The following is a 17,328-nucleotide window of genomic DNA, read 5'->3' as shown; positions in this document are numbered from 1 at the left end:
AATTTTACTGCAGTTGTGAAGTAGAGTGGATTATGTAGTGTAAATTACAGATATTGGAATACCAGAGTCATAGAATGGTTTGGTTTGAAAGGACCTTATGGACCATCTCACTCCACCCCCTACCATGGGCAGGGACACCTTCCACCAACCCAGACTCCTCCTAGCCCTGCCCAACCTGGTCTTGAACACTTCCAAAAACCTCTCAAAACCTCTCTTTTTCTAAAGAAACTCATAATCTGGTGTTGTAGCAAACAGGATGTGGTAAAAGAAAACCAGCTAACGGTTTCGAGACAGGCTGTACTTCCCCAGGAGGCTTCTGCTGTGGAGGAAGCAGCTCATGAAGGAACAGCCGGCTGGGCTGGGCTGCCAGAGCACTCTTCTGGGTGCTTCTGTGAGCTCCATGTCCTCTGACTCACCAGGACGTTCTTAGAGAGCTGGAGATCATTTTGGAGCATCACACAGGGGGCAAACAGCAGTGCCAGCATTAAGGGATGAGAGCAGCTTATTTGCCTTCCTGAGGGAAGCGATGCAAATAGGGGACAGACTTGTTTATGCAAATCTGGTGGAGGCTCTGGGCCATTTTCATCCCTGATGAGCTTCCTGCTCTTATCCTGATCATAAAGGTTTTGGTTTCCAAGCCAGAGCTGGCCCTGTGACTCCCTGCAGTTGCACACCTGGCAGGAAAGGAATTTGGGCCAACCTTTGGCAGCGGGACCAGGAAAGCACTGACCCTAAAATGATTTTAGGGTTCACTAAGAATAAACACTTGCAGATGATGAGAAAAGCACCATAATTAGACACATTCAGAGGGAAACATCCACACTGACATCAGAGCCCCTGTATCAGACAGCTGATCAAAGCCTGGGTCTACATTTGAAAGGATACTGAAAAACAGAAAAAAAAAGAAAAAAAAAAAAAACAAAAAAAAAAAACCAGTGACCTGGAGCTGTGAGGAAGAATTTAGGTCTGGAGAAAAAAAAAAAAAAAAAAAAAAAAACCACACAGTTCTCATCTAGAGCAGTTGCCAAGGAAAAACTGGGGAGCTCAGTGCAGTTTTATAGTCGGTGTGTAAGGATAAAGCAGGGATTTCTGGATGGCTCCTCAGCTGAAGAACAAACAGGGATGATCCAGCAGAATTTCTGGGGATCCAGGCTCATGGAGACTCCTGGAGCAGGAGGAGCCTCCCCTGGTCCCCCCAGAGAGGCACACACAGGACCTGCCCCTCCTGTGGTCTCACCATATCCTCCCCAGACAAACAGACAACCAGCAGAACAAAAAGGTGATTAGAGTTTTAATTACCTCCCCGTAGTTCTTCTCACAGCCCTTTGCAGAACGCTTGCCTAAACTGCAGGTACTTTACCACAAGCAATTATGCTAATGTCTGGAAACAGAGCTAATTGAGTGGCAAAGAACAGGCTAGAAAATGCAATCAAATTTAAATGAACAACCACAGTAAGGAAATACCGTATTTTCCAGTGTGATGCAAAATCTGCTGCTAAAAACAGTCGTGTTTAGCTTTAATTTTTTTTTTATTTTTTTAAAATTCCATTCTAAATCCTATTTCAGTTTCAGAATTAACTGAAACTCCTGCGCAGCAGTCAAAGAACTGCTCCTCATTTCCAGGTAATCCAGGGCAAGTCCTGCTCTGACTGTACCCGGGGAGAGGAGGAGGAAACCTCTTCTCTGTGCACAGAAACTAAAATCTTAATGAAACTGGCTCTAAAATTCCAGGTTTAATGGCTACTACCAACATGGGAAAAAAAGATAAAGATCTAATCCTTCCAAGGTTCCAGTTACCTAACTGTAATTGCTGTAACTTATCAAAATAACTGCAACAGTCCTCACTGTAACAGGTAATGAAAAGTATTCAATTACATAAATAGGAATATCCATTACATAGAAGATGGCCTGCTTGACTTCTCTTTTTATAGAGCAAAAAAAAAAAAAAAAAGGACTTCTTCATTTTACTGCCCCCAAAGAGACTCAGTTGAACTCAGGCTGTGTTTGGTTGCTTAAAATTCTGCTTATTTTGCAACTGCCAGGCTACAACAAAATATTAATGATTCAGCATAGGCATTGGAGCTGAAGCACACACTGAGGTGTCAGTACAAATACAAAGGTATCTATGTATTTGCACGGCAGAAGTTTTGACCACAACAAAAAGTCATAGTTTGAAGCAGAAGTACAGACCACACTCCAATTGTTGAAACACACTGAAAAGCTCCCCAAGACTTCCAATGGCTCTGAGACTCATTAATGACACTGTGAGACACAGGAACAGTGATTATTTCAATCTGCCAATACCTAAAACTCCCACTCCAGTGAGCTGCACACTGCCAGGCACACAGGAAGGTTTTGGGGTATTTTGGCTCCAGCCAGAAGGGAGGCCAGTGAAAACTCAACCAGCCCAAAGATGCCCCCGTTGCACCAGTTTTCCTGGAAAACCAGACACTTTGTTCACTACAGAGTCTAATTTCACACAGGAATAAAATCACTGACCTCCTCAAGACCTCCCAGACCATTCCCCATTTTCCAAGACAGGAGCAGCTGTGCTATCCCAGACAATTCACTCCTCAAATCTGCTGACAAAGATCCCAAGAGCCCCTCATGAAATCCACTCCCTGCTTTATTACCCACACTACCACTAAAATTTTAAAGTTTTTTCATATCCAGATTGTTTTGGTTTTTTTTTCATTGGCACATTAAAACTCTGGAAAATGGACTAACCTCATAATTTCTGCAACAGCTTTTCTGGTTTTGAATCATGTTCAACCTCACTTCTCCCTTCCACTGCCCACATCACACCCTATTTCAATACTTCCCTGTAGGTCAAATTTAACAGACTGCTCAGCAAGGTCTGTGCTCATTCCCACTGCTCTTTCCTGGACTCTTCCCAGCAGGTCCACGTATATTTTTTTTAATCCACTGCCAGGATGGACACAACATTCTGCCAGAAGAGGATTATTTCACATGCCTCACTGGCTACAACACTGATTTTATATTTAGTCGTGTGATCCAGCTGAGCCAAGGCAGCCCAGGGCTGGTTGTCACAGCCAAGTCCCTGCCCTGAGGGTCCCCAGGCTGTGCCTGTGTGATTGCTCTGGCACAGGTGGAGGGGAAGGACACTGCTGGATTTCCCTGGGAGCACTGCATTTCCCCTCTCCCCTGGTTTATGGGGTTTTTGTCCTTGCCCTCGGTGTGTCACAGCAGAACACAGAGGCTCTTTGCTGCAGCACTTGGTTAACTAAACGCTGATCTCTGATGCTCCCGTTGCCTGGATCCACCTTTCCATGGAATACTGCTTCCACAAGTCCATTTTCCCAGCAGTTTCACCCCCTGCACACAGCAGTTTCACCCAGTCCCCCCATGCTGTGAGCAAAAACACCACGTCAGAGGGTCAAGACAACACATCTGGGATCTTTTCTCCTGCTCCCTTATCAAGAGGCTCATTACCTCTGCAAAGAAAAAAAAAGTTTAACTGATGTGACACATTATATTGTTGACAAGCTCATACCAAGTAATATCATTTTCTCCTCGATGTTTCCAAATAATTTAATTATTTTCCCTGTAGTTTTCCAGAACCTGAAGTTGATAGATTGCCTTGCTTTGTCTTCTTCCCTTTCACAACATTTCATCTTCTTGAAGACCTTTGTTTCACTAAGTCCTGTCCACCCTCCAGTGTTCTTCAGACAATCTGCAGCACTGACTTCTCAGCAGGCACCACAGAGAAACGTAAAAACCAAAGAGATCTTGAAAATATCTACACGAGTAACATTTTACTGAGACATGACTTACCAATTTTCTGATGAAAGATCTTGTCGAAGGTTAATTCACCCCTTTCCTCGAGGTATTTCTGCATAACACTGCGGATACTGAAAGGAAAAAAAGGAAAAAGAAAAAAAAAAACAAACAAAAGAGGGGTTACTTAAAATTGCTTTTTTTTAAACCTTTGAAGAAAAAGCAGGTGGAGCCCTACCTGGTGAGTTGATCCCTGGGGTCACTTCCCAGGGGACACCCTGGTCACTACTTTATTCCTGTCTCAGCTTTAGCTTGCACAGTGAAATAACTGCACAAGTCACCCCGAGCTGGGACCAGCCACACAAGGAGCCAACAGCAGCTCCATCAGGCCCTGCTTGGCTGCACTGCACTTAACATCTACTTTGCCTAATTTATAATGTCACAATCACTCACTTAAACCACATTAACAAAGATTTCCTTTATTTGTCAAGTAACCTCAATATTCATTGTAATATAATGCCCATAAAAATTTCATATGGGCAACAATACAAGTATATAAATCTTAAAATCAATTCAGGCCAGCAGTGCTGGGCCATGGTAAAGCAGCTCTATTGTCACAGTATTGACTCAAAATTCCACCAGACTTTCTCCGTTTCCAATTTTAAAATCGATAATTTCCATACATGCTATTTATTACTATAATTATACTACTTATTATTATAATTATACTATTTATTACTATAAAAATAACTTTGAACAAAGTACTCATGCTCTAAACAAGGCCATTAAATATCACTCATATTTCTGCAATAAAAAGACTGAGCAGTTAAGCCTTGCTGACCTCAGGGACACCTCCTCTGGTGTGCTCAAAGGGACCCCACCATTAAAATTCTGAGAAGCCTCCCAAATACTGACAAACATCTCCATGGAGGGAGAAAAGTATCCACACTCCTACTCAGAGGAGGACCTGAGGCACGAAATCTGAATGGCTTGACCACAAAAAATATAATAAATAATATTTTATGTATATATAAAAATAAAGCCAAGGACGTTGCAGGAAAGGCCCTAAACTGCCATGTAGGAAAATATCCTATTAATAGTTTTCTGTGTATCTCCAAGTCCCACATGGAACACGGATCTCTGAACAGTGTGATCCAAAGCAAGAGCTCTGGAGGCCAACCACCACATCAAGTCAGACAAGAACTGGGAGGGCTGAACACTGTTAATCAGGTTTGAGATTATAAATTATTCAGTGACGAACTTGCTGTTTATTTGTTCCTTAACAACTGGGTCTGCCCTCTGTGTATTTTAGCAATCTAAACAAAATACTGATTTCAAATTAAGAGGGAGCAGTAGATAAGAGATTGTGGAATCACAGAATGGTTTGGATTGGAAGGGATCTTAAAGAATAACTTGTTCCACCCCTGCCATGGGCTGGGACAACTTCCACTAGCCCAGGGTGCTCCAAGCCCCATCCAACCTGGCCTTGGGCACTTCCAGGGATGGGACAGCCAGAGCTTCTCTATGCCAGTGTCTCACCACCCTCACAGGGAACAAGTTCTTCCTAAAATCCAACCCAAATTTTTTGCCAGTCACACCTTCCTCTCTGTGCTTACAGAGGACCCACTGGAGATGAACATGCCTGACACGAGTTCCCAGAGCCCACAGCTCCCCATCCACCCTGAGCCCCCTGGCACCGTCCCATTCCCACTGACCACCAGACCAGCAGTAACAAAATAAGCCTTTTTCATAGTAATAATAATAATAATGACAACAAGAAAGCTTTCCTCTGCTCCAACGAGTGCACTGCAAGAAATTACATCAACAGATCTTCAGTCTAGACAATGGGAGAAGATAATGAAAATTGAATGTGTGACTGAAGCGCCCAGGAAAACGGCGACTGTGTAAGGAGCAAACCTCTCCAGCACCTCCTCCTCTGCTGACATCCTGTACTTCTGGTCTGATGGATAACGTCAAAGGAACAAAATGTCTTTTGCAGCCACAGAAACTGAACAAATCTGTAAAATGATCACAGGCTACAGGAGACCGCGCTACATTCCAGCTCCTCAACACTCGCGCTCCTGTAAAATCATTGCTACTTATCCATGTGAATAAATAGGAAAAAAATTATTCTGGATGGTCATAATCCACTCCACATAATCACCTCCTAATTCTCACATGGAAGTTACAGACAGAAATCCTCCGGAGTTCAAAGAATTCAAGCAGAGTCCACGTATCCGTGAGAAGGATGGAAAATTTTTAAATGGAGCTTAGCACATTCCACAAACAGGAAGAAAGGTTCCCTCTCTGCTTTAGTCTATTGACTCATTAGTTGCCCTACACGTAAACAATCTGGGATTAAAAGCTGCATTTCACAGAAATGCAGCCATTTCTGAAAAGCTCTCCCTGGCCAGAGATGCCATCAGCACAAACCACGCACTAATGCAAGAAGTGGCCATTTCTGCACGAGTTCATCTCAGTTCACAGCATGATCTACCTTAATAGCAGCACTCACAAGGAGCAGAAACAAAAGTTGGCTAAAAACAAAATCCAGGGAGACTTCAGAAACAAAAGTACATCCAACTGGACTGCAGCAAAACCTTTTGTTCATATACTTCTTTCACTTCAAAGAGGAAGAAAGCAGCAAAAAACAAAAAAATTCAGAAATACTCAATTTACTATCCACATACCACAAGTCAAGTGAAGTATTATTAGGGGAAGTCAAAGTCAGGCCTAGAATTTGGTGAGCAATGCAGCTTGGACCTAGAGTACCTCTTTCTGGGCATTTTTATCTTCGCTGAATGGGTCAGAAGGGGCTGCCCAGGGAGGTGGTGGAGTTCCCATCCTTGGAAGTGTCCAAGGAATGCCTGGATGTGGCACCCAGTGCTCTGGGCTGGGTGACAAGGTGGGGATCAGGCACAGGTTGGACTCAATGGTCCTGAAGGGTTTATCCAACCTCAGTGATTTGGGATCCTGTAATTGCTGGTTGAACTGGGAGCACAGGGAAGCCCTTTGCCACCAGCCCCAGGAGATGCCCAGCAGTGCCTGGGCACGGGAACCTGGGTGCTCTTGCACTTCTGAGAGCCCCTGGGTGAAGTTGCCTTAAAGAAGGAGCTGAACAAACACCCCGGGGCTGCAGAGCAGGTTGGAGCACACTGCCTGCCCCAAGCAGGCATCTGCATCCTCATCAAACCACAAATTCTGTGAGCAGCACAGGTCGCTCCAACCTGGTCAGCTCCTCCATCTGCTGAGAAAAGGGATTTATTTCAAGCATGAGCTGAACAGTTGGTTGAAAGGAGCTTCAAGCTGCATCTCGAAGCTCTAGTTACTCCAGCCTTGATCAAAGAAACCTGCTGAAAGGCAGCCTTCAAGGTTAAACTCCATTCTGGAATTAAACAGCTCTCACTGCCTATGAGCAGCCTGGCGGGGCACAGGCAGCAGCCACAGTGCCAGGATTGGCACAGGTGGAAAATGCCTACTTGAAAACATGTCTGAAAAGCTAAGAAGAAAACACATTATGTCCTCTCTAACACAGAAAAGGCCACGTAAGGCAAGAGCATCCATGATCCTCCCTCTCAGATGAGTTCCAGTAGGAGCAGCAAACCAGAAGGAGCCTTGGAGAAGAGCTCAGCCAAAGCCAGGACTTGTCCTTGGCTGCAGCACTGGACAACAACAGCCACTCCTGCTGTTCCCCCGGAACAGAGCAGGGACAACCCAGGAGAAACATGCCAAGCAGGAGAAATGAAACTTCTGCTGGGTGTCTGAGTGTGTGTGCCCAAGGATGGCCACTGGAACTGAGGAACTGTCCATAGGGCAGCCAGAGCACAACCCCAATGGATGTGGGAATACGCCCAAACCAGGATTTACAGAGGAGAGGAAAAAACACAGCACTCATTCTGATACTTCCAAGAAGGATGGAGAGGGACATTTTTCCAAGAGCATGTAGCAACAGGTCAAGGGGGAATGATTTCAAACTGGCCAAGAGGAGGTTTAAATTAGATATAAGGAAATATTTCTTCTCTGTGAGAGTGCTGAGGCCCTGGCACAGGTTGCCCAGAGAAGCTGCGGCTGCCCCCAGACCCCTGGAAGTGTCCAAGGCCAGGCTGGATGAGGCTTTGGAGTAACCTGAGACAGTGGAAGGTGTCCCTGCCCATGGCAAGAGGTGGAACTGGATGGGCTTTAATGTCCTTTCTACCCAAACTATTCCACGATTCTATAAAAGTTCTGCTATTCATTTCACGCAGATTTTGTCCCTGAAGCTCTCCTGAAAGCAATTCACACCTCAGAAAAGAAAAGGGCACAGAATGAGGCAGTGGGGTATATCCATATACACAATACTCCTATTATTGGAACTAGGTCAAAAAGCTCCTCACTACTGGCCTTCCTACTACTGGATCTTAAAGGACCTTTGAATTATTTATCATCAGAGCAGAAGATTTTTTTCTTGCAAATCAGTAAGAGTTCAGATATGTGGGGTGTTATCCAGTGTACAGGTGCACACATGCACACCACAGCTTGGAAAAACAATGGCCAGCACTGAAGAACCACACCTGCATTAAAAATTAGCAGTTCCAGTCACTAATATATTCTCCAATAGGCAGAAACAGAAACAGGAGAACAGAAAAAAAACAAAATAAGAATGAAACAGCAGCTTCACAGAGACTGAGAAGAGCTTAGTTCAGGATTTAACTCTACCAACATTTCCTGTATTGTCAAGAGTAGGTCATAAACTTTTATCTGCTCAGATCTCCAGTATGTAAAATAAAGCTGGACTTACTTTTCCCTTCTCTTTGTCATTAGAGCAGGTACCATCCCTCTGCCACATGTGGCTCCTGTATCCCACAGCACAGTTCCTGATGGCTCCGGGTACGTCCAAATTAATAATTATTTCACGAAAAATGCCAGATATTCACCAACTCCATGGCCAGTGCTTTGACTGCTGAGGTTCAGCAGTGCCTGTCCACCCTTTGCAACCCCAACATCCCATCTACACATCACAGCCACCTTCATTTATTCCTGCGTCAGGCGGAATAAACACTGAACACTCACAAACCACCAAACCCATTTCATTCTGCTTCCTCCCCGACTGCACCCAGCTCAAAGTTCAGCAGAACTCAATACTTCTCCAAATGACTCTGCTCTCAATGTTGTAAAAGCTGCTTCACATGTGGTCACTGGGGTTCCAGCAGCTCGTGGGGCAAATTCTCAGCACAGAAAGACAGAAAAGATCATTACACCAACTAAACTGATATATTTATCTGTTACTTGTAAACTCACAGAATCACACTCAGTCTTGAAGCTCTTTCCTAATGCAAACCCTTCTGTGAGTCAGTTATTAATGCACGTGCTCATCAGTGGACAAAGCAGTGAGCGACCCCAAACTCTGATTTCTCTCCATAAACACATCACACCACAAGCACACCTCACCTCCATGGGACCGTGCCATTTTCTGGCTCAACTCCACCGATTTCTGCCCCATTTTGCACCTTCACAACCCCTGAAGTTCACACCAAGCCACTGCCAAGCCATTTCACTGAACTAATGCTCTTAGAACTGTCACGGGTGATTAGCAACATATTTCACCCCAGAGCCCTGTGGGATGGAAGGGATTAGAGCTCAGCAACACCTGCCCACACCCCCCTCCTGTCCCTGCATCAGCAGCTTCAATTATGCAAATTATTTTAATGGAGAAAGTTTATAAGGAGGGAGCCAGAAGCTGGAGTTGTGCAGCTCCAACTCCACAAAACACCAGCCCCAAGATCCTTGAGGCATTATCAGCACTGAAATCTGAAACTAATATAAAAGCCTCTAAGTACATGATTTTTTCAGGAATAATTACACCAAATTGCAGTGTCAAGGACTTGCCCTTCCACCAGATTGCTGCTGCTGAGAAATTACAAGAAAGGGAAATCAGAGCAAAATCACATCTCCTCGCTCTGACTGCAATTAAGGCATTCGCCAATCATAAATTACATCTTTTTTAAACAAACACAAAATTACTGAAGACGTGCCAATTTTTTCTAATCTTTCTCAATCTCAAATGTTTAGAACTTTCTTTGCAAGTAGCAAGTATAAACCTTGACTGAGAGACCAAGAACTACGGCCAACACTGACGAACGCCTCTGATTTATTTATTCATTTATAGGCTAGGATGCAATTTTACAGAGATTTTAAATGTTTATTTCCACGATCCAAATCCATCATAAAGTTGCTAAAATTGGACCAAAGATCCTGCCCCAAAGGCCTCTGAACTGAAAGCATGACAGGGTCAACAAGTATAATTCAAAGCACTGGCAGAATGGCTCAGAGCCACCAGAGCTGAAAGTGGGTTGTTTTTTTTCCTCTTTGTACAAGTGCATTTAAAAGGTTCAGCAAGGCAAGATTGATCAAAAGTGAAAACTGGGATTAAATATTTGGCCTAAGAATCAGATCTTTCAAAGCTCTTTTAAACAACAAGTTAAAACTACTGGAATGCTCCTGTATTTTTGAACAATTATGAAAATCTCAGGTAAAAAAAAAAAAATCAAAACCCTTAATAAAAAAATCAGAGGACTGATGTACAACACAGAATTGCTTCAAACATGAAAATGAACAGAAGAGGATAAAGAAGAAATGGAGAAGCCAGACTGGAGACTGAAAAACAACAGCAAATGATGAGAAGGCTCAGGAAGGAATGTCACTCTCAAAGCTGTGTCCCACTCCCAAGGCTGTCCCAGCCATCCCTACTTGAGACATCAAGAGTAAAACATCCACACATGATTTGTCTTCTTTTAATTGAGTAATGGGATTGTTTAAGTTGGAAAAGCCCTCTGAGACCATCAAGACCAAGAGCTCCTGCAGCAATGCCAAGGCCACCACTGACCCCATCCCCAAGTGCCACATCCACACGGGTTTTAAATCCCTGCAGGGATGGAGACTCCACCTCTGCCCTGGACAGCCCCTTCCATGAAGGAATTTTCCTAAATATCCACCTAAACATCCCCTGATGCAACTTGAGGCTGTTTCCTCTGGGCATCAACCAGATCTAAAAGTCCATTCACCACCACCCTCTGCACCCACCCCACTCCCTGGACCCACCACCCCTCTTCTCCACCTAAAGCTCACTTTCACAGAGCTCGTTTTCCCTGCTGAAATTGGGCAGAAACACAACAAACAGCAGCAGCCAAGCCACAGATCTGTCACAGGGAGGCTCGTTCTGCACTCCCCTTGGGACAGGGGTGTCTTTCTCCAAGGGCTTAAGCACTGAGTGTTTCACATTGGGTTCTCCAGAGCTTTTTAATTTCCCGTGAGGATGCAGAAACTGCTGGGAGCTCTTTCCTCACGTGCACCTTGAGCAGAGGTGGAACTCCCCCGAGCACCCAGCAATTCCCAGCTCCCATCCCGAGATCCCAGTGAGGCTGCAGGAGCTGGGAGTGCAGCTGGTGCCTGTCTGCTGTCACACATCCCAGACTCGATCCTTAATGATGGCTCTGATCTGCACAGCTCCACCAGATCCCGAGAAATCTGCCCTTTCCCCAGCTCTCTCCTCAACAGGACATGGCACAAGCTGACAGGACAAATTCCTGGCACGCTGGAAGGGGCTCTCAAACGCTTTCAAAAATTGTTATTTATTTCTGCAAGGCGTATTTATATAGGTGTTTAGTCAGTTTTGGAATGATTTCTTTGGATAAGTATGGGGTGAAGCTCCTGTGGAAAACAGCTGTATTTTCTAAGCTAGAAACTGCTGCTTTTGCACCAATTTAGTTAAATTAAATTCAGTTATTTGATTTGTGCACCTGGACCTGATGGCTCCTGATAGGCTTTTTACTAATTTTATTAATTACCAACAAAATTAAACTATTATTGATAAGAAGATTAAACCAGGCCATTCCACCATGATTTCACCAGAACAGAAACCAAGGGCTGCACACACGCTCATGTCCTGATGTTATAGTTCCATTTCACCATTTCACACAGGAATGTTTGGGCACTGAAAAGCTATCAGCTATAAAAGGAGTAAGAGCTATAAAGTACATCAATTTTAGTGGAAAAAAAACCATCTGGCAGGTCCCACAGCACCTGCAGCCCACCTGCACCAGGCACCGAATCAAACGAGTGTTTCACATCTGTAACACAATATCGCATTTTGGAAGCTTTTCCCAAAAACACACCTAGAATCATCCCTCTGTTTTTAGCACAGGAACAGAAGGTTGCACACTGATCTCCCCCCAGATCACTGGGATTTATCTTTTTTCTTATTTAAGGTAATGACCCCCGAGGGAAGGTCTATGCTGCAAAACATACACTGCAATACTACAGCATCCCCAGGGAGAAGTAATTGGAGCATCTCTCTGAAGGCCAGATCTCTCCTTCCAGATGATGCCCAGAGATGCTCCAAGCACCAGATGCTCAGGAGCTGAGACACTTGAGGGCCTCCACTGAGGCTCAGAAAATTCAGCTTCAACTTCTGCACCTGCCCAAGGTGCTACATGCGAACAAAGGTACATCAGGTGTTTTCTAACTGGTTCCTGATCTGTACAATACAGATAAGAACAAGCTGTCCTTTATCCAGACTCTCATTCCTTGTCTCTTAAAGCTCTGCCAAAGGACTTTCATCCTCCTGTGCTCTCCTGTATAGGCCTGTGTGTTATCAGGGTATGGGACACTGCAGGTGCAGTAAAAACTGAATTCCCAAGAGACAGACAGAGAGCACCCAAACAGAGCCAAGAGCAGCACCCACAGCAAGCAGGAGCCCTCCCACACAGCCTCCAACACTGACAGGCCATAATCCATCCCCATGCTCCCATTCTTCCTAAGAAAGTGCTGTAGTACAAAGCTGACTTGAGATAAAAAGCAGGTACACGTTGTCAGCGCCAGCATTCTGTAGGCACACCCGATTATTTTGAGAGAGCCATTTCTTACTGCCTTCACAACCACACACTTCTGCTGATGGCAAAGCAGGGAGGCTGAATTTCCAATCAAAATTTCACTACTCTGTCTCACCCTGAGCCAGACCATTAAAAAACACAAGTGTTCACTCCTTCTTGTACTGTCAGTTCAGAAAAAAACAAATCTTTCCTTTTCCTCGAGCAGTTCTCAAAGAACCCTCACATGAGCCTTTTCACACTAGCACTGCTACATAGCAAGATAAGCTTCAGTTTACCCATATAAGCTTCATATTTTGGACATCAGGAAGAATTTCTTCATATAAAGGGTTGTCAGACATTGATTGGAAGGGGCTGCTCAAGAACGTGCCCAAAACTGAACAGTTTTCTTGCAGCAACAAAGAAGCACCTAGAGATACACAGGGGTGGAATAGCAACAGAAATGAAAATTACACAAGCAATTGTCAGGAAAATTTTCCCAGAGACAGCGCGGTAAATGAATAAACACAACACGGAGGCGTTAAACAATGCCAGAGAAAACATCACCAAAATCACCCAGACTGACAGCAGAGACAGGGGAATGTGAGCCTGCAACTTGGAGATCTACAGAAGTTTCACAAGGTGCAAAAACTCCCTGAAGGCAACCTCAAAGAAAGAAGTGAAATCCACAGAAAGAGCAAAGTAAGGCCAAGAGCACAGAATTGCAAAATCAGAAGCAGGAGAGAACAGAGCAATGATGCTTAACCCTGAGCAGGAGATGTCGCCTGGATTTCAACAATATTCAGCACCAACAGAGGAGGAAAAGAAATCACAAACAGCTCAGGATAGAATTGGGAAGGCAAATCAACCTCGGTGTTTTTAACAGCCCTCAATCAGAGTTTTAACGAGCCAGTTTGAATACTGGGTAAGAAAGCAAAGGGCACATCAACCACCCTATGAGAAGCAGCTGGGTACCAGGGGCCAGAATTCACCTCCACAAGCGAAGATGGGATGATAACTGAAGAAAAATGTCATGTTAAAAGCATGATTTAAATAAAAAAAAATTGACTGCAACATTCTCCCTTTTCCCCCAGCAGAACAAGATTCAGAGGACCATAAGAGACCAAAGAAAAAGATTGAGAGAAAAATCAGAATTAACTTGAAACAGAGGAAATTAGTGAAAGCAGGTTAGAAAAGGAGAGATCAGATATATCTACAGGCTCAGGGAGAAAAGCCTGGACAGATGGAAGCTGTGTTTTGTTACCATGCCCGTGGTATTTGTATACCAAAAGCACCCAAAGCTTACGTGATGTTTATAGTAAGGAAGGTTTAATGTCAATTTTCCAGTGGTGCACACAAGAGGCTTCTGCAAGCCCTGAACCCTCTCCCATTTGTTACCTGATTTCTTGGACCATTTTTCTCAGCTTCACGTTACGCAAATCCTTTACTCAAACTAGAACAAGCTGCTGGCAAATAAAAACAGCTGTTCTTCAGTGCTCTTCCACTCCCTTTCACCAAAATAAGGGAAATGTAAAATTTACATGGAAAAGTAAGAAACCTCAGCAGCCTGCTGAAGAGCCAAAAAAATTTGGAGTGCAGTTAATTTACTCCTTTCCCACCAACACTTAAGATATTTGAGAACAATGCTGCAGAGTAAGATTTAGGTTTCATATTTGCTCATATTTCCACAGGGCTGACTTCCTTCCCATTCCAGGCCTGATTTCAGCAGGATATTCTGCTTCTCACAGCCCTTCTGCCCACCCAAGCGAATCTCCCTGAAAAACAGGCTTTTAGGAAACAATGTACAACAGAAAGATACCACGGCTCCCGCAGCTCTTGGCAAGGCTCTTAGGAACGAAAGGAGGAAATGCAGAAGGGAAGAGGAAAAGCAGATGACAGAGGATGGAAGAAGGGTTGTTTTGTTTTGGTGCTTAAAAAAAAAAAAACAAACCAAAAAAACACTAATCCTCTTCCTTAGGCACTCCCAGCTCATTAGTGTTTTCTGTCCTTCCTCCCCAAACTGTGATATTTAATTTCAGGACAAAACCAGTCTGAGGATAATTCACAAAAACTCGGCAATAACCAGCCCTACGGCCAATAAACTCTTCACCCTCATAGTTTATTTGCTGCTAAGCCTTGGCCTGCAGCCTTGGAATTCATTCTGCTGGCACTACAGCTATTTCCTTGTAAACAGGAAGCCCCCTCAAATTTGCATTACAGTAAACTCATTTGCTTCATTTAGCCTCAGCCTTATCTAGGAAAGATAAAAGGGTGCAGACAGGTGTACTGGGCTCCAGCAAGGAGACAAGGGGTAAAACCTTTGCAGTATTTCAAGAGGAGATTCCAGTGCACAGGACCTCGTTCCTGGGCTGTGGTTGCCCACCAGAGATAAACCAACGCATTCCTGTGAGCTGCAATAATGCAGGGACATTTATTCTTAAGCATGGATGTGATATTCCAGTGACCTTCCTGCTCTCTGTCCCAGTGACAGCCAGGACTGACAGCAGGGATGGGCTGCAAACCCAACATTACGGAGCCGAGCTCCTGCTCCTCCAAGGAGCTGCTCAAACACACAGAAATAATGAATATCTGGAAAAATTGTTTGATTTCAAACAAGAGAGGACTCTGTGTGTTGTATTTTTTTACTGTTACTATACCAACCTGCCTTTAACCAGCAGATCTATGTCATTTTAAATGAATCACTTTGCCAGCGATACAGAATATTTCAGTCTACCCAGCACACCATGTCTGCCCTAATGAGAGGGATCAAAAAAAACCAGCCAGAAGCCAGCACAAAGATATCTGACACCAAAATAACGGTCACAATTTCCTACTGTATGAGGAAATCCCTGGTTTCAGTTAGAAGCTGAGAGGTTCAGTCATTTTGGGCACCCTTGAGCCGTTTGTGGTCCCAGGCTGAGGTAAGTCCCTGTTCTCGGTTACGTCCGTGCTTCCTTCCGCAGCTGTGCCGAGGGCTGGCATGTCCCTGTCCCACAGCATCAAACCTCTCCTCACTGAAGGCTCTCACCTCCTGCAGAGCACCACACACCAGGGAGGGTGGCAAGCCTCCTTTAATATCTCATGCCAACAGGTTCTCCCACAGGAGCGAGCCACCGATCCTTTCACCTTCCTTCCTACTCTGCAGAACCGGCACCTGGGCTGCCTCTCCCACCTTGTGGAGCCAAACACAGGTGAACCATCTCTCCCTGCTCAGGAAAACCACCAAACACTGGCACCACGTAAATCCTGGAGCAGGAGAGCAAAGCACAGCAGGTTCCTCAGGCCTCGTGCTGTGCTTGCTACGAGGTTTGGGCACCAGGGATGTCGGTGCAGGCAGCAGCTTTGAGCCTCTCCACAAGCACCAACTGTGCTGATATTTCTCGTGGTGTTGGGATGACTCCTCCCGACCTGCAACCCTCCACGTCCCACCTTTCACCTGCCCACAGGGGTCATGTCCCTGCTGGGAACACCACCAAGGACAGCACTGACACCGTCACAGCACTGTGACACATGAAGCCACCAGCACCCCAGCAAAGCTGCACCTCGGGCTAGCAGGGCAGGTGAAATCTCACGGATACTGTGCTTTTTTTTGAGGTGTAAATACATACCAGGAGAAAAGCAGGCACCTTTGCCTGTCCAGTAACACCACGCTTAACCAGACCTTAAACACAACAGCCAAACTTCATCACCTGAGGTCTCACTGCCCCAGCAAGGGGGATAAACATGGGCTGGGCATCCTTCACCTTCCCCTGCTCTGCAGCCTCCCAGCATTCCAGCAGAAAGGCAGGAAAACAAGTGAAGAAGTGGGAAGAGAGCTCCAGCGATCCCCGGCTCACAGCAGACAGCTAGGCTAGGCCACCAGCAGGCTTCCAAACTGCCTACACATTCTGCAGTAAAATTTGGTTTAGATTCTTCCTGTTGCAGTATTTTGTTTGCTGGCTGAATCTACACTTTATACATATATATATATATACACACAGAGCCATGAAGAAAAGGAAAAGCTTAGCTTTAATTTCAGCAATAAATAAGCGACGCTCGGGCGATTTTATAACAAACACATAACCACGGGGAAAAAAAAAATAAAAATCTGCTTTTGCAGAAGAAAAGCTGCTTTTAGCACCAAGCCCCAAGCAAACAACCTCGGCTGTGCCAGGGCACCCGTCTGCTCCCGCGGTGGGACCGGGGAAGGTCGGGGCGATGGAGCCCAGACCTGCACCAGAACCTCTGCTCCGTGAGCTGCCTGCTAAGGGCGAGCTCCGGCCCCGTCCTCCTCTCGCATCCCTCGTCAAACCCCGTGAAGCATCACCCAAAAAATCGCTCTGCAGAGCGGCACGGCCAGAGCGGCTCGGTTCGGTGCTACCGACTGCTTTGGATGGAATTCCTCACCCACCGGGCTTGGGATCCACAAACCCCCCCCGAGCTGCGGAGGACCGGCGTCCCCCCTTTTCACCCGCCGAGGGACCCCGCACAAGTTGTGCCAAATAAACACACGCGCATCCAGCGCATCCAGCCGGCCCCTCGCTCGCCAAGGCCGGACCCGGTGCCGGCGGAGGCCGCGGCACGGCCGGACCGTTATGTCCGGCCCGGGGAGGGCGCCGGGGGCCGGGCCGGAGCCGCGGCGGGGCGGGCGGTACCTGGGCTCGGGCAGGGTGATCTTCTTGCTGGCCCTGGCCGCCGGGGTGCTCTTGCTCTTCTCCATCGCCATCAGGTAGCTGACATCGGCCAGCACCGCCTCCAGGTCCGCCAT

The 17,328-nt window shown here is 45.7% G+C and overlaps 1 protein-coding gene across 1 annotated transcript in view; it reads right to left on the bottom strand.

The window, feature by feature from the left end:
- The window catches only part of GRK3 (G protein-coupled receptor kinase 3), a 58,054-nt gene extending 40,726 nt beyond the window's left edge, over positions 1–17,328 (bottom strand). Inside the window, exons 1-2 of the mRNA XM_062504254.1 lie at positions 17,216–17,328; positions 3,796–3,872 (exon numbers count right to left, since the gene is read on the bottom strand). Of these exons, the coding sequence (XP_062360238.1) occupies positions 3,796–3,872; positions 17,216–17,328 (190 nt within the window). The remainder of the gene's footprint in view (positions 1–3,795; positions 3,873–17,215) is intronic.

This window comes from Cinclus cinclus, chromosome 17 (genome assembly GCF_963662255.1).
Source record: "Cinclus cinclus chromosome 17, bCinCin1.1, whole genome shotgun sequence".
Taxonomy (NCBI): domain Eukaryota; kingdom Metazoa; phylum Chordata; class Aves; order Passeriformes; family Cinclidae; genus Cinclus; species Cinclus cinclus.
This window is presented reverse-complemented; position numbering and strand designations above follow the sequence as displayed.